Raw genomic sequence first — 16386 nt, 5'->3', positions numbered from 1 at the left:
GCTCACAGGCTTTTAAGACCCCAGACACTACTCACCAAGGTAGAATGTAGCATTGTCTTTATAAGCTGTGTCATGCCAATTGAGCTAGATGTTCCCCGAGACCATGGTCCAGCAATGGGATTTTTTAAAATTATCTTTTTCTAACTTCTTGAATTGGACACATAACATTAATTTTTAGTCTTTTCTATTATTACTCTAAGAACAGCCAGTTTTCTCAGAGGGGTTCTTAAGGAGGGGACTGTATGCTGGCTCAGGCTGAAGGTGGGCCAAAGTTCATAGCCATAGGGAAGGAGAGAATCTTAACAAAAGTGTAGTTAACAAGCATTTTGTTCAAGCAGTTCAGCTAATCATTTATGAGGCAAATTATTGGAATTTGGAGGGTCTCTATCTGGCCTTGTTATAGGTAAACAAGGGGTCAGCCGTGGGTCTTATCTAAGTCATGTGGAAGACGGATTCTTTGCAGTAAGCTGTTTTCTGGAACACAAAGTGTGGGAGGATTTCTTTAATCATTGCTGTGTGCCAGGATCACAGGGTTCCATAGAATTCAACATTGTCAATATTTTCATTACTATTCCATTCTAAATATTAAAATTTTTTTCATTATGATTTCTTCTTTGACCTGTAAATTATTTGGAACTTTTTAAAATTTTCAAATGTTGTTTGTTATTTTTTTATATTGATTTCTAACTTAATTGCATTGTAATCAGAGAACATGGTCTATGATAGTATCAGTTCTTTACCAGTTGAAGCTTGCTATATATGACCTGTTTTGTGGTCAATTTTTGTAAGTGAGTTCTTGCAGAAAGAATTAGATGCAGGATTATTTATATATATATGTGTGTGTGTATGTAGATTAAGCTCAGTAATTGTGTTGTTCAAATTTTTGTGTCCTTATTAATATTTGGTCAACTTGACCAATCAATAATCAAAAAGGTATATTAAAATTTCCCACTACATAGGTGTGTTTGTCAGTTTCTTGTTGTAGTTCTGTTAATTCTTGTTTGAAATATTTTGAGGCTGTGTTATTCGGGGCATGGAAGTATAGAATTGTCACATATTCCTAGGAATTGTTCTTACTGTCATTATGTGGTGATTCTCTTAATTCCCTTAGATTCCCTTTGTCTAATATTGATAAAATAATGCAGATAATTTCCTACTAGTTCCCTGTCCTCGTCTCTCCCTCTTATAGTTCATTCTTCACATACAGTATTATTCTTCAAAAGAGTAAATCTTTACAAACTGTAAAAAGAAATTAGATCACTTAATTCTTATTGCCCATAGGACAAACTCTTCTACTACTTCCTGTTCCTCATGTACCCTCTCTTTTCAGGTATAGTAAATTCTCTGAATAAATATGATTTATTTATGTCTTTAAATCTTTTGTCATGATCTTTCTGCTTCAATTCTGCTTCTCTCTGCTTGGTGAACTCTGCCTCATCCCCTCTACCCCCAACTCAAGTGTTACCTTTGTAAACTGTTTCTCATTTTCCCCTAGATAGAATTAGTCAGTCCCCCTGTGTGTCTTCACTTCCTTTTTTACCTACTTTTTTTTTTAAATGGAGGTAAAATTTGTATTCAGTGAAATACGCAGATATTAAGAGAACAATTTGATGATTTTGATGAATTTATGCACCTCTGTAACTACCATTGTAATCAAGATATAGAACATTTCCATCAGCTCAGAAAGTTATCTTGTGCCCATTTCTAGTCAGTGCCCACCCCGCACAGATAACCTGTTTTTATTTCAATCTTCATAGAATAGCTTTGCCTGTTCTTAAACTTTATATAAATATATAAATGGAATCATACATTACAGACTCTTTATGTCTGACTTCTTTCACTCAACCAAATGTTTTTGAGATTTATCTATGTTGTGTTTCAGTAGTTCATTCTTTTTATTGCTGAGTAGTACTCCCTTGTCTGAATACACCACAATGTCTATCCATTCTATTGATGGGCATTTGTATCATTCTTAGTTTCAGGCTACTATGACTAAAGCTGCTGTAAACATTCTTGTACAAATCTTTTTGTGGGCATGTTTTCATTTCTCTTAAGTAAATATGTAAAGAGCCCTGGCGGTGCAGTGGTTAAGCACTTAGCTGCTAACTGAAAGGTCGGTGGTTCAAACCCACCAGCCACTCCATGGGAGAAAAATGTGGCAGTCTGCTTCTGTAAAGATTTACAGCCTTGGAAACCCTGTGGTACAGTTCTGCTCTGTTCTACAGGGTTACTGTGAGTTGACATCGACTCGACAGCAATGGGGTAAGTAAATACCTACTAGTGGAATGTTTGGTCATGGAGTAGGGAGGAGTATGCTTAACTTTAGAAGAAACTGCTAACAGTTTTCTAAATCTTTTACTTACTTTTAGTAGCATTTATCACAACAGATTGTGTTTATTGGTTTATGTCTGTCTCTCCTGTGGAGCTGATAGCGCCTCAAAGCTAGAACATATCTTAGTCTTTGCATTTGCCCCAATGCCTACTACAGTGTCTGGCACATACTTTGGTGCTCCATAAATGTTGAGCAAGTAACTGTAGTTCTTTATTTGCATTACTTTTATGAAATATATCACATTCTGTCTTACTGGTTGTGTTCATCTTTCTTCTCTAGTAGATTACAAGCTTCTCAGTGTGTAGGAACTTGTTTTATTCTTGTTTGTATTCCTCAGAATGTCTATCATGTGGTTTTGAAAATTACTTGTGTATGAACGAATAGATGAACTTGTCACCCTGAAGGTGAAGACCCTGGGACAGAAGAACAAGAGAAGTTTATCTTCTGTTTCTTCTGCTTGAGAAGAAGGAGAGAAAGAAAAGACAGAGCTTCTGTTACAGCCATTGCCCAAATTTTAGGCGGTTTTGGGGGGGAGGGTCACTGAGACTTTTAGCCTGGGAAAAACATTTTGTACCACCATGCATTGCCGAGTTTGCCTCCATTCCAATAATGGTTGCAGCAGTGGTTTTTATTTTTAGTTGGTGTGACTGGCCCCTGTGGGTCAGTAGGCAATTTTGATTAGTGTTACATCCTATGTTGACACAAAATTAGGTTTTCACTTTGCAGGATATGTTGTTTGTAAAACAGAGGGAATAGATGCAGTATTTGAATGTTTGTCTGGTATTGTGTTCTTATTTTTCAGTTAAATCCAGATGTGAATGTTTTCCAGCGGAAATTTGTGAATGAAGTTAGAAGATGTGAAGAAATGGATCGAAAGCTTCGTATGTATATTTCAGTCTTGTATGATGTTCCTGTAAGGAGAGTCATTTGTCTTATATTAGAGACACTAGTCCTCTAAATAAATGAAGAAAATACTACCAGAGATAAAGAAAGGAGGGAAAATCTTGTGATCCTGGTGTTAGGATGAGTGTCTTGTACGCAAGTAGACTTACTGGTATCTGGGCTACATAGTGCCTAATGGGAACCTTGTCTGAGATGACAAGGCTGCAAGCTGAAACACTGGTTATTTTTTGATGGTGAAGACTTTATAGCAGAACTACATTAGAATTCTGAGAAGTAGGACCTGGATTACTATCGATTTTGGATGTTAGCCCAGCCATCTTTTAATTTGAGCTATTTCTGAAGGGAAAACTAGTATTTACTAAGGATCTTTTGAACACACGGGTGTTCATATACCTTATTTCATTCATTCTCCATAACATTCCTTCAAGCTGGATGATGGAGGGACTTGCCCGAGAACATAAGCGGTTGTGATGGAATCAGGATTTGAATCCAGATTGCTCTCTCTGGCTCCAAAACCCAAGATTTTGCCACTACACTACACCAGCTTTCAGTTAGCTGATAGATGAATCTGCCCTCCGCCCCCGACCCTTCTATCCTCTCCCCCCGCAAAAAAAAAAAAGTCAGTAGTTGTCACCTGAAACACTTTTCTGGTATTTTGCAGAAGAAAGCCTTATTCTGTTTTTTGTTTTACTTAAAACTGACCTGATGGTTTCCAAATTTAATGAAACCTGTTTGATAATGGAGTTAAGTGTCAGATATTCTATTGATTTGCATTCTTCTTCTGTAGTTCAGCTTTGCCAATGATATCTTTGGCCAGAACTGTCATATTTTTGGGAAGCAGTTGCACAGGGTGGAGAGTCAAAGCAGATACGGGCCGGTTTTAAGACCAGAAGACGGAAAGAAGGTGGTTGTGGGATGACCACCGTCTTTGGGGTGACTGCTTTAGAGGACTGTGGAGAACAAGCTCTGCTGCCGTTATGTAAAGGCATTTTTCTTGGAATGAAGCACTTTCTCGAATAATGGCAGCTCCAGGCATGTGCAGCATGCAATCATATTTTGATTCTGTCATTTTAGGTTTTGTTGAGAAAGAGATAAGAAAAGCTAACATCCCAATTATGGACACTGGCGAAAACCCAGAAGTGCCCTTCCCCCGGGATATGATTGACTTAGAGGTAAGCAATTTTTCTGAGAAAGCCAGATAAATTTCTTTCTAGTTATCTGCAGGAAGCACTTTACTGAGTGGATAGAGTAGAGTAGTTCTTGCTGGCCTGTCAGCCTTGTCTGTTGGTGTAAGTTTCTTATGGGTGGGATTGAAGCGAATTCCATTTTTTATAGTATCAAACAGTATCTCCAACAGTGTTGTTTGCCACTGAATAAGTTCATTGGTTTATTGAAACTTTATTGGATTAATGTCAGATTGTCTAATATCTTATTAACCTCATAGACTCTAAATGAACAGCCAATGGGCTTTTCCATAATTATTTTATCCGTTGGAAACCCCCAAGAAATTTACTAAGTGTATACTAGAATCTATAGACAAAGAAAGACTATTTTAAGCAAAAAATTTTCATAAAGAAAATTTCCCTGGTAAAATCCTTGTACCTGGTGTGTAGATCTTGGAACTGTCACGGTGACAACAGTTCTATAGTAGGAATTCATGTAATGTCTTCACAGTAAGCCTGTTGAGCTTAGTTTGAGTTAATAATTTGATTTTTTCTTCCCTCTAGGCCAATTTTGAGAAGATTGAAAATGAGCTGAAGGAAATCAACACAAACCAGGAAGCTCTGAAGAGAAATTTCCTGGAACTGACTGAATTAAAATTTATTCTTCGAAAAACTCAGCAGTTTTTCGATGAGGTCAGACTATTGTTTCTTTTAGTATTTGAGCAGCTGATATTCCACCCGCACAAGGGGGCCATATTTTTATTCCAGTAATTATTTTGATTTGCTAGTTTAAAAGCAGTACCATTTTTGCACACTGTTTTAGTTGAAGGAATGTCAGATTATGTTCAGTTTTTCATGCAGTGCACAGCTAATCATGGTTTTTTTGTATTTTTACATTTTCTGCAATTTTTCATCTCAAGATGGGGGAAAGGAACCCTAAAGTAGCTGCATAGACATAGTTAATTGAGAGTTTTACATGTATATTTTAAGGTAAGTATTTGCTTAAGGTTGAAGTGGAAGAAACAAGAAAAGTATGGTTACTTGAAATTATAACAAAGTTTTAATCTCCAAACTTTTTGTCATCAGATTGTAATTTTTATTTTATTCTCTGTGCTTGTTTATCAGCCGTTGAGCATATTTTAAGCATATTTTCAAGAGTTTTTCATTGTGCTGTATGGAAATATTGTTAGGATGCCTGTTTGAAACTCCTGGATTCTCACATAAACCCAGCTACATTATCTTATAGGGGAAAAAGGTTACATTCGTGGTTTAAAAATGTAGATGAGTAAATTGCCAGTTAACCCCATGGAAAGGCTTGGGAGCAAGGCTTTCAGAAGGCTTCCTTCTCCTAATTAAACCTGGGGAAGATCTTAGCTTTTAGTCTGTATGTATTTTTTCTGATGGCCACCAAATTAGCAACATTAGACACTGCAGAGATTGTTCCAGTTGCTGTTCAGTGTGCCTTCCTGTAAAGTTCTTTATTTCTTTTGTTCAATAGAAAACTTGGCATTTTACTTAGCATCTGATATGTTTTTAGTTTTACTTCAATTTTTGTCTTTTGAGGAGAGACTAACTCTCAGTAGTTGTCTAGGCTGAGGTAGGAGTTCTCCAACGAGCAGCATCAGCCTCATCTGGGAACTTGTTAGAAATGCAAATTCTCAGGCCCAACCCCAGAACCAGAAACTGTGGGTCGGGCCCAGCAATCTGTGTTTTAACAAGGTGATTTTTTTTTCTTTTAATTTTTTTATTGTTGTAGTTTAAATGAGGTTAACATTTCAAGTTAGTTTCCCATACAAAAATTTATACATAGATTGTTATGTGACCCTAATTGCTCTCCCCATACTGTGACAGCACACTTCTCCTTTCCACCCCTGATTCCCCATGTCCTTTCAACCAGCTCCTAACCCTCTCTGCCTTCCCATGTCACCTCTGGACAGAAGCTGCCCGTTTAGTCTCTTGTATCTACTTGAGCTAAGAGGAACAAGCTGATTCTGAGGCACGCTCTAGTTTGAGAACCACTGGGCTGGAGCAAGTCTGCCAAAGATGTGACACATTCCACAATAACTAAGGATTTGACTTAGAGAAACCATACTAATTAAAAAGATCTACTGGGGTGAGGAAAAGCTCATATGAATTTAATTGTCTGGTCCTCCCAAGAATCAGAATCTGGTTATCTTATCAGTTGAGGCTTGGTGTGAATATTCAGCTTGCTCACTGAGTGGAGAATTTTGAGACTGGTGGTAACTTCTTTCAGTAGTCGCCAATATCATTGCATTCGAGGGTGTGGGACAGTGTAATTAACTCTTTCCAAGTGTTTAAGGTCTTTTGCAACAGGTATAGCCACTTAACGCTATATGGCTTTAGTGAACAAATAATCTAGAATTCCAGTTTTCCCACTGCCTAAACAGTGTATGGAGCCCTGGTGGTACAGTGGTTAAGAGCTCACCTGCTAACCAAAAGGTTCAAATCCACCAGCTGCTCCTTGGAAACCCTTTGGGGCAGTTCTGTTCTGTCCTATAGGGTCGCTATGAGTCGGCATCAACTCGACGGCAGTGGGTTTGGTTTTGGTAAACAGTGTATTTATTTTCACTGAGCATTTAATGAGCACCCACTGTTTGTGAGGCACAAGATGAGTAAGACATGGTCCCTGCATTCATGGAATGTATCGCTTAGTCACATCAGGAAATATCCCAGAACACGATGCCTCCATATGCTCACAGATGTGTGCTTTTCTAAATGTGTCCAAGCTGCTGTCCACAGATCCCATGTACACCTGGCCTCAAGGTCAAAGCCCAGCTGCTTTAAGCATCTTTGAGTCTTAATTCTCTTACCCCTTATTTTTTCCCCCTTGGTACAACCTTTAGTTCACTGCTCAGATGTATGAAAATGTCTTTCATAGCATCCTCAGTTTAAGGGTTGGAGTGAGATTCCTAAACTCTTTAATTCTGGGAGAAATTCTGAATAAAGATTGACAAATAGACTCCCTTAATAAGGGAAATGATTATTTAAACTATTAATTTTATAATTAAAAAAATAGTAAAAATAAATTAAGAGGAACTACTTGGAAAGATGACATAAGATTTTTTAAATCATTAAGTTATGAATTTAGGAGTTTTATTTTGTGCTTAGTAAGTCTGAATATGAAATGCCAATCATGAAATGCCAATCATGAGAAGGCAGGCTCTAAGTCTTCATGACCTGCATGTCCCATCTGTGATGGGTTGTTTTTCCTGCCTTTTTATACAAAACATGCCTCCAAAAAAAAAAAAAAAAAAAAAAACTTTGGAAGTTCTTTTGAGCAGGAGGCCTTAGCTATGAGAGGTTCTTCCTTTGCTTTCATCCGCAGCCCCACTTTGGTTCTTAGCACCCTCAGAACAGTGCAGGAAGTCCTCTGATAGGAACCACTCTGCTTCTGTCTCCGAGTGCAGTCAGTGCCTTGCCTGCTGTTAGTTAGCTTGTAGTCTCGGCCAACGCCCTTTCAACCAACCTTGCCCTGATGCTGCCAAGCAGCAGCCTTATGTGTCACAGCTGTGACAGAAGAACAAGGCGTTGCAGGGTGAGAGCATCTGCGCATGTGACTGCATGCTCTCAATAATGCAGAGGATACGGAAATTCCCGAAGTTAGGGGTTTTCATGAGATTTTCTTCTATGCCTGAAACTGTAATGTTTGCAAATGGCCTAAAACACTATGCATTTTAAGCCCTTCTTTTTTTCTTTTTTTAAAAAAAAATAATTTGGTGAACACAGTCAATGATTCGTAATGATCAATTAGCCGAAAATGGCCAAATGAGAAAATATTTCTTTCTGTCTTTAGGCATAGGGGTTATGATTGGCAGGGTGTGTAGAAGGCGCAGAATAAACACATAACTGAATATTCTTATGATTTAGGATGATTACAAATTGGGCTTAACCATTTTATATCCAAAGTGTTTAAAATGACTTGTTAATGATTATCCTTTTCCCAGTCTTCTTGCTTATGAAGAACTATAAGAGCTGGAGAGATTTCTCTGCATCTTTTACCATAAGCACCATAACATATGAGAACGTAAAGAAGACTGGAAAAGTAATGGTTAATGGCATGCAGATCCCTGCTTTCCTTTCCTTCTGAGTTTTCCATCCATCTGCTTTCTTTTTCTTTCTCATTTGTCGTCTACTATGGGGCTTGCTAATGGGGTTTGGTGAGTACCTTAGATGATGAAATGTCATTTCTTTCTCAATGTAGGTGAAAATAACAGTGTTTGCCCTTGGTAATTATGTAGCTTCAACTGGATGTGCTGCTTTATACTTAAGTGCTGTAGAGATGGAGCTGCTGGAAGTTCTGCTGCTTCCTTTTTCAAGGCAGGATTTTCAGTATTCTGATTGGGGAAAGAGGTAAACCAAAGGGCATAGCAGGTAATTTTGTGGAACGTTTGAAGTGTTGTAATCAGAGAACCCAGATTTTCAAGATTAGATTTAAATACTCCACGCCATGGTTTTAGATATTGCTTTGAAGGCCCTTAGGGATTCTGGTTATCCTAGCTTTCCATCAGGCACAATTATTTTAAAAATTCTCTCTTTCTAAGATTTAGGATTCTTAAGTGTGAAGTAGTGAAGTTAGTAATTAGAATATTACTGCAAGTTTCTATTTAATTTTAATTCTGCTGTTTTGTTTTTCCCCAGAGAGTCCCAGATACAGTCTTTTGGTCAGTCTAGTTGCCGAGCACTATTTCCTCTTCTATCAGTTGGCCCTTTGAGAGTGCACGTGTTTGTATTGAGTCTGATCTTTAGGGTTTTCTTAAGCCAGGTCTTGTGAACCATGTAGGGAAGTAGGAGAGAATCTTGTAAGTAGTAATCAGTTCCACTGGTTTTTGTCGAGAGACACTGCAAGAACAAGTTGAAATGTAGTCATCTGGATCCTCAAAATAAGTTGCGTGTGGCTTGCAGTCAGCTGATTTGATTTCAAGCAGAAACAAAAAGAACCCCTTAATCTTCCATTTGGCAGCAAGTGGTAACCTGTACAGCTTATCGTCCTACCGTAAAAATTTGCAGTCTCATGACAGTATTTCTCCGCCCTTTTGGTTACTCAGTGCCTGCCCCTCCTTTTTTTCTGGTTTGTTTGTTTGTTGACCCTGCTTCAATAAATTATTTCCCAAAACAATTACTTTCATTTTTTTAAAGCCTTCAGACTTATCATCTGGTTTATACTTAGTCTTTTGTTATACTTACGGTCGTAGGACTTCATCAGGTGAGGTTCCCATGTGGCATGTTTTGTTAATGGGGTAGACAGGAGTAGAATCAACTTGAAATTTGGAATGAAAATGATAGAGAAAAATTGCCTGACTTTCGTTTTGTTTTGCTTTTGAAAAGGAGAATTGTTCTTATTTTTAGTCTTTGGTCAAATGAGTAGTATATGGATGTTAAAATTGGGTAGATTAGGCAGTAGAGAAGTCAATCGGACTTTATTTTTAAGGGCAGTTTCTCCTTTCTGATGGGAGTAAAGGGAAAGAGTGGTAGGATAAGTTGGATAGAGAGAGGCCGAGAAATGTAGACCTACATATGGGAAGGTCCCCTCTCCTCCTTCATTTCATTGTATAAATTGTCATGGTGGAAATCATTTTAAATTAAATCAATTGAACCAGCCCATGAGCTCTGTATTGCCTTATTATCTGTCGCCTTTTCTTTACCTTAACTTGATTTAGATTGTTGGCTTTAGCTATGTTCACAAGGATCCTTAAACTGTAAAACCTAATGAACTTTTTAATATTCTTATATTCTTAGCCAGCAAATAGGACATTCAGATATGTTTTTACTTTTTTTTCCCCTTTATGGATACAGTGGAGGCTCAGGCCTGCCTGGCTGTTGTGCTTCTTATCCTTTTGGAAAAAGAAATACTCTTTAAATCACATGGTTTGGAGTATTTTATATACAGTGGCCATGCTGAAAGCTCTCTTATTCTGAATTTTTAAGGACATGGAAAACCTAGATGTCTAGAGATGCCCCTTCTGTCTTTCTCCAGATCAAACTGTGTTCAAGACAGTGATGGTGCCTTGCTTTCTGCCTTGGAAAGAGAGTCTACATTGTTCACATTCCCACAGAGGGCAATTTCTAGTTTGTAGCTGCCTGGAAATTTAAATGTTGAAAATATCTGCAGAGCTGCCTTGTTTTTACCCAAAAGGGAGAGACATTTCAGCTTCCTATTCACATGCAAAAGTAATTCCTGGTACTTTCATAACTCATCCAGGAAAATATAGCAGAGAGAGAAATGGCTTCCACCAAGTAACAGATTTATACATGTCACCGTGATTTAATGTTTTTTCTTTATTCTTTGTTTCTATAACCATTTCCCCAGATACTTTACTGGGGCAGTTATGCTTTCTTTACCTGTTATTTCTTTCTCTTGTTTTCTTCCCCTATTCTTCTTTTTGTGGGTGTGTCTCCTCTTTTAATGGTTTTTTTTTTTTTTAAATCTTTATTTTCTGAACTTATCTCCTGGTTCCTCGTTCCCTGCATGCCACTAACTATTTTCATTAGATATTAATTGATTTGTGAATTCAGGCTGAATTGCATCATCAGCAGATGGCGGATCCAGACCTGTTGGAAGAGTCCTCATCCCTCTTGGAGCCAAGTGAGATGGGAAGAGGCACACCTTTAAGACTTGGGTAAGTACCACTTCAGTCCTTCCCTACCCGGTGGGGTCATGTTCAATTTCGCTGTTCAGAAGAGGCTGGTGATTCACTTGCTGGAGGAATGCACTGTCCTCTGAGCCTGTTGAGAGGTGTTTCTAAGTCGGTTTGGATTCAATTCCTAAGTCGTTTTGTCCACCCTCTGCTGGTGGAGTGAGATGAGGAGTAAGACTTTGGTAGCCCTTTTGACATCACGGCACATAGTCTCATGTGTATAGTCGTTGCCTCTTTCCTTTGGCTATTCTTTGTCTTCTTAAAGCCACCTCTCCCATGACGTGGAACAGAGTTGCCAATCTGGCTCTTTTCCCCGCAGCTTCGTGGCTGGTGTGATTAACCGGGAGCGCATCCCTACTTTTGAGCGCATGCTGTGGCGGGTGTGCCGGGGCAATGTGTTCCTGCGACAGGCTGAAATCGAGAACCCCCTGGAGGATCCTGTGACTGTAAGACAAGGAAATTGCATCCCATGGAGTAGTTCTTGTAAAGGGAGCCCAGAGCAGTAACTCAGCATTGGTGCCACCTGATCTGACCCCCCTACAGAGGAGCCCTTAGGTTTATCCTGCTTTGATCTGAGAATTTGAAGGACTGCTTCTTTCCTCTGACTTCTGTCACATGTATACATCTGACGTATACATGGCATATACATATACATTTTCACGCTTTATCTGTATAGATAGTATTTTGATTGGAAATACGTTTTTCTCCAATAGTATTAAACTTTAGCTTTACTTGTTTTTTGTTACTGATCTGGGATCCAAAGAAAATTAGTCTTCTGTGAAAATTAGCTTAAAGCAGGACAACCGGTTTCGAGTTTGGTCATATCCATGTGTGAAAGAGAGAAGGAGAGATTTCTTAAACTGTGATCTTTATAAGGTGATGAAAATTTAGTTGGTAGGGTTTTTTGTCTACTTGTTTGTTGGGAGAAATAGAAACTTGGTTTAAAAATATGTATTGTGTAAGATAGGATGAGTGTTCTTCCTCACCCAGTGCTTTGGAAAGTAGGAACAGCTTAACATCTTGGTATTTGACATAATGGGACAGAGTTTATAACATAAACCTGAGTAAGTATGGTAAGTCCTGATTTGGAGGATTACAAGCAAAGATCACTAAATGTACTGCAAAAATTTTACTTCACTTTTGTATTAGTATTATTTAGAAACCTGGAGATGATTTTTCTGTTATGAATTATCTTATGGATTTCTTAAATTAGTATTCTTTGCTCTACTTAAGAGAGAATGTATTGTGATACTCCTCATATTGGGAGGGTTATGCAGCTAAAAATGATCCGGTTTTATGGCTTTTATTCTCTATACTGAGTAGGAATGTGCTGATACTGAAGTTACAGTGAGTCCCCGTACCCAGAGGAGCAATTTTACAGTCTTACTGAAGGCTGTTCTTGGGTTGTGAAAACATTGTAATCTACAGTCACACCTAATGTGGGACTGTTCTCAGAATTACTCAGCCAAGTTTCCGCTGGGCAAGAAAAAGATGATTTTATCAACAAATCAGAAAATGAGGCCTGGATAGCTATAACAAAGCAGCTGCACAAAGAATGTTCTCTGGTTTATCCCTAGAGAATTTAGGGATTTAAGACTCCTGAGCCTTCCTTAGCTCTTATACATCTTATATTCCTCACTCCTCATCCACTTGTTTTCCCTCTAAAGGTTTGTTCATTTGTTTTCTTATTATAAAAGCAATACATGTTCTATAGGTATATCAGAAAATATAGAAACTAGAGACAATCCTGGTTAACACAGCATATACTTTATTTTTCTGATCTTACTTTTCAATCCTTGCTCCGATTCCAGGTGAAAACTTGGTATTTGGAATGGATTGCCTCCCTGCCTGCTTCATACAGTCAAAATTAGCACAAATCGTGAGATTCTACAACAGCATCAGTAGTTCCCGGTAGTTATTCAGCCCCTTTTATCTGGGAATTTCTAAACATGTGAACAGACAGGAATGACTTCCTTCTCTTTCCTCTTCTCTATATTTTCATCATTCAGGCAATATAAGATTTAAGGTTGAATTGGTAAATAGTGCTAAGAGGAGCAGCATCTTAGCTTCTGTGTCAAGCTGCTGGTTGAGTTTAAAAAGGATTTTGTGAATTAGAGATTACAGGACAAATGTTCTTGTAGCAAAGTTTAAGATGTGGGGCAGGGTTTTGGTTAAAGTGCAGAGTTGCTGTATCATGGAAGGATTATTTAAGAAGTTTTCCTCTAGATTTAGATGTCTGAACTCTTGATTTTTGGTTTTGGGGCCTAGGGCGACTACGTGCACAAGTCTGTGTTTATCATTTTCTTCCAAGGCGATCAATTGAAAAACAGAGTCAAGAAAATCTGTGAAGGGTAAGAGACACCTGCCTCTGCTCAAGAGGACACAGCCATGCCGCTGAATTATTAAATCTTAGAATAAAAAATTGTGAAACACAATCCTTTTTAGTCTACATTGACACAATGACTATATCTTTTAATAATGTTGGGGCTATTTAAAACAATTAGAAATGGCCCAAGTTCATTTTTTAAAAATACTATCAAAACTACAATTTCCTTTCCCTGCGAGAAGTAATTAAGACTCGTGGTTTATAAATGGCCTATTATGGTGGGTCTACACAGCCAGCATAGTGTTACGGACTCTGTGTTCTTAAATTTTTCTGAAATTCTGCCCATAAGATCTTTTTCCATGCCACTTTTTTCTAATAATTTGCTTTACTTTTTTTTGTTTTCAATCTCAAGGGAGTTTAATAGCTACAGAGAATGTGAAAGTAGTTCAAATGTCTGTTTTTAGGTCACTTAATATAAATAATTGTTGTTGATTAGTGTGTCAGCGTAAACTATTCCTGATTAGCATGTCAGTCTGAACTATTCCTGTTTTGGTCATTCGAGTAAGTTAGGATTACTTCTAGAAATGGTTTAAATTGGATGGTTAAGAAACTTCAGTATGCCTCAGTGGAAACAGAACAAACAATGGAAATAATGAGAATGCTGATACATAGTAAAAAATGTAACCAATGGCACAGAACAATTTGTGTAAAAATTTTTAAATGGAAATCTAATTTGCTGTGTAAACTTTCACCTAAAACACAATAAATTATTTTTAAAAGAAAGAAACTTCAATATTCCTCAGGCTGTGTCTGCACATTCCAGGTTCCGAGCCTCACTCTATCCCTGTCCTGAGACGCCACAGGAGAGGAAGGAAATGGCTTCTGGAGTTAATACCCGGATTGATGATCTCCAAATGGTACACATTGGGCTGGAGGGAGTTTGTTTTGTGAAATAAAATAATAGCAGACCATTCTCCTTCCTTGAAACACTAGCAGTTAGTTTATTAGGCATCTGTAGCAGCCCAGGCTACCAAAATAAGAAATGTCCATGAGCAACACGTTCCCCTGGAAGCTGGGGAAAAGTCTCAGGGAATGACTGTTAAAAATAGCGTGAGTCTTCTTCAAATGAGACAGTAATGCTGTGCATCTGAAATTGTTGTTGCCTAGAGTATTCAGTTCCCCTCCATCTCATGAGTCTGAGATATGTTTTATAATGAAAATATTAAGTGTGTTTAGTTAAGAAAGACAATCAGATAATGCGGAATCACATATAAAGTAAGTTCTGCTCTTACACACCAGGTGTGTATCCTTCTGGTCATCTTAGATCTTAACTACACAGTTTAGCCGAAGAGTCCTGCTGTGGATGTTGTACCCAGAAAGAGACTGTGTTCCATCTTTACCAGATTGCAGTGTGTGTAGCATACACGCACGGTGGTTATCACAGGGTTCTAAGGGGGGAGTCATGATTAATACATATGTAGAAGGAAAAGGGTGGTAGGTTGGGACTTTGTTCGCTGTTGAAAGAATGAATGTATGATTGCCGTCCTGAAACATTAATAAACATACTTAATCCCAAAGGCAGTTCCTTCTGGCAGTGGCAACATTTTCAGACTTACGTAAATCTATTTTCTCCCTTCAACCCATATTGTACATGACCCACCCACTTGACCTATTGCTGACTCCTTTAAGTTTTTTAAGATCTCCTGGTGGGTGATAGGCCATGTTAGAACATTTGGGGTTCTAGAGCTGCCTTATCTCCTCTCAGATTTATGGGTGAATTTAAACAGCATGTGATATAGTCAGGATAAATGACAAGAATTTGATATTTAAAAATCTAGCTTTATAAACTGAAACTTTAAAAAGGGATACTAAGGAACAGGACGTGAGGGGAGGGGATGGGGAAAGAGAAAGGCAAATAGAACATTGTTTGCAATTTTATCCAACATCCTTCCTAAAGAAGTTTTAATAGTAATAGTGAAATAGTCAACAACGTGGAGAGAGAGGGTAGCTTTGCTCCTTTATTCTCAGGTGATATAAGCAGTTCTCCTGCGTGCCATGGCTTTTTTTAACCTTTCTGTGGGAATCACCTTCCTCTGCCCAAGGCAGTTTTTCAGGGAGTAGCTACTACTTTGTTCTGTACTGACAGGTGCTTCAGGTGGAGACGTATGCTTAAAATGGGCAAGTATATAGCTTTTTACTCTTCAAAGAGTTAGGCTGTCATGTGGAAATGTGATTGGTGGTTGCTTGTCCAGTTCTTTCTAATTGGAAGGAGGGATCTTAGCCCCTCTTCTGCTGTTGAAACTTAAATAGTTGGCAGTAAACACAGCATGGAATGTAAAATGTCCCTGCCCCTTCCTCAACCCCAGTCTTGATAATATGATTCCTCTGAGGAATATATACTATTACTAGTTTCCAAAGGATCAAAACTGAAACATGTTTTTCCCCAGGAAATCTTAAGAGGGGTAAAGGCATATGTGCCCCCGTGATGACAGTGGTAGGTGGCAGTATAAATCCCCCGAAAGGCCCTGGGTCTTCCTGATCCCAGTGTGTCCTATCACACGTCCCCCAGTATGACCTAGGCAGATGATGATGTTCAGCGCTACCTCTTTCCCACCATTCCCTGATGCTGGCTTAGGTTCAGGATTTGTTGACTTTGTTAGCTCCTGGGCCTGTGATGCTCACTCTTCAAGTCTGAGTTATAGGCTCCCTGTGGAAACTCACTGGCTCTTTAGTTATCCAAGTAAAAGCCAGTGACCTATATTTATTTTAGTATGCCCTCTGAGTTGGTGGTAAGATTAAATATAGAAAGAAAAGCTAAAAACCATTTTGCAGGTTTATCTTCAGCCTGAGGGTAAATGAAAATCAATGTTAGTAACTAGAAATCTAATTCCTTGTGATTTGGCAAAAAAGAAGCCATTCTAGGCAGAAGGAGGTTAAAAAAAACAGATACACAGCAACCCTTCTCAGAAGGCCGTGCCTCTTTGCCATTCATGTCCTGAGACCTAA

General features: G+C 38.4%; 1 protein-coding gene across 10 annotated transcripts in view; it reads left to right on the top strand.

Annotated features, from left to right (window-relative positions):
* Window positions 1–16386, top strand: part of ATP6V0A1 (ATPase H+ transporting V0 subunit a1) — a 52690-nt gene that overhangs the window by 8869 nt on the left and 27435 nt on the right. For 8 of the 10 annotated variants that reach the window (XM_023725272.1, XM_023725273.1, XM_023725271.1 and 5 more), the window contains 7 exons: window positions 3135–3213; window positions 4310–4407; window positions 4963–5091; window positions 10933–11036; window positions 11374–11500; window positions 13323–13405; window positions 14204–14297. In XM_023725272.1, coding sequence (XP_023581040.1) covers window positions 3135–3213; window positions 4310–4407; window positions 4963–5091; window positions 10933–11036; window positions 11374–11500; window positions 13323–13405; window positions 14204–14297 — 714 coding nt within the window. Of the gene's footprint in view, window positions 1–2250; window positions 2263–3134; window positions 3214–4309; window positions 4408–4962; window positions 5092–10932; window positions 11037–11373; window positions 11501–13322; window positions 13406–14203; window positions 14298–16386 lie in introns of those variants that run through there. The other 2 variants (XM_023725276.1, XM_004390293.2) reach the window with 2 other exon arrangements.

This window comes from Trichechus manatus, unplaced genomic scaffold, assembly GCF_000243295.1.
Source record: "Trichechus manatus latirostris isolate Lorelei unplaced genomic scaffold, TriManLat1.0 scaffold00294, whole genome shotgun sequence".
NCBI classification, from domain to species: Eukaryota; Metazoa; Chordata; class Mammalia; order Sirenia; family Trichechidae; genus Trichechus; species Trichechus manatus.
Note: the sequence above shows the minus strand (reverse complement) of the source record. Positions and strands in the feature narration are given on the sequence as shown.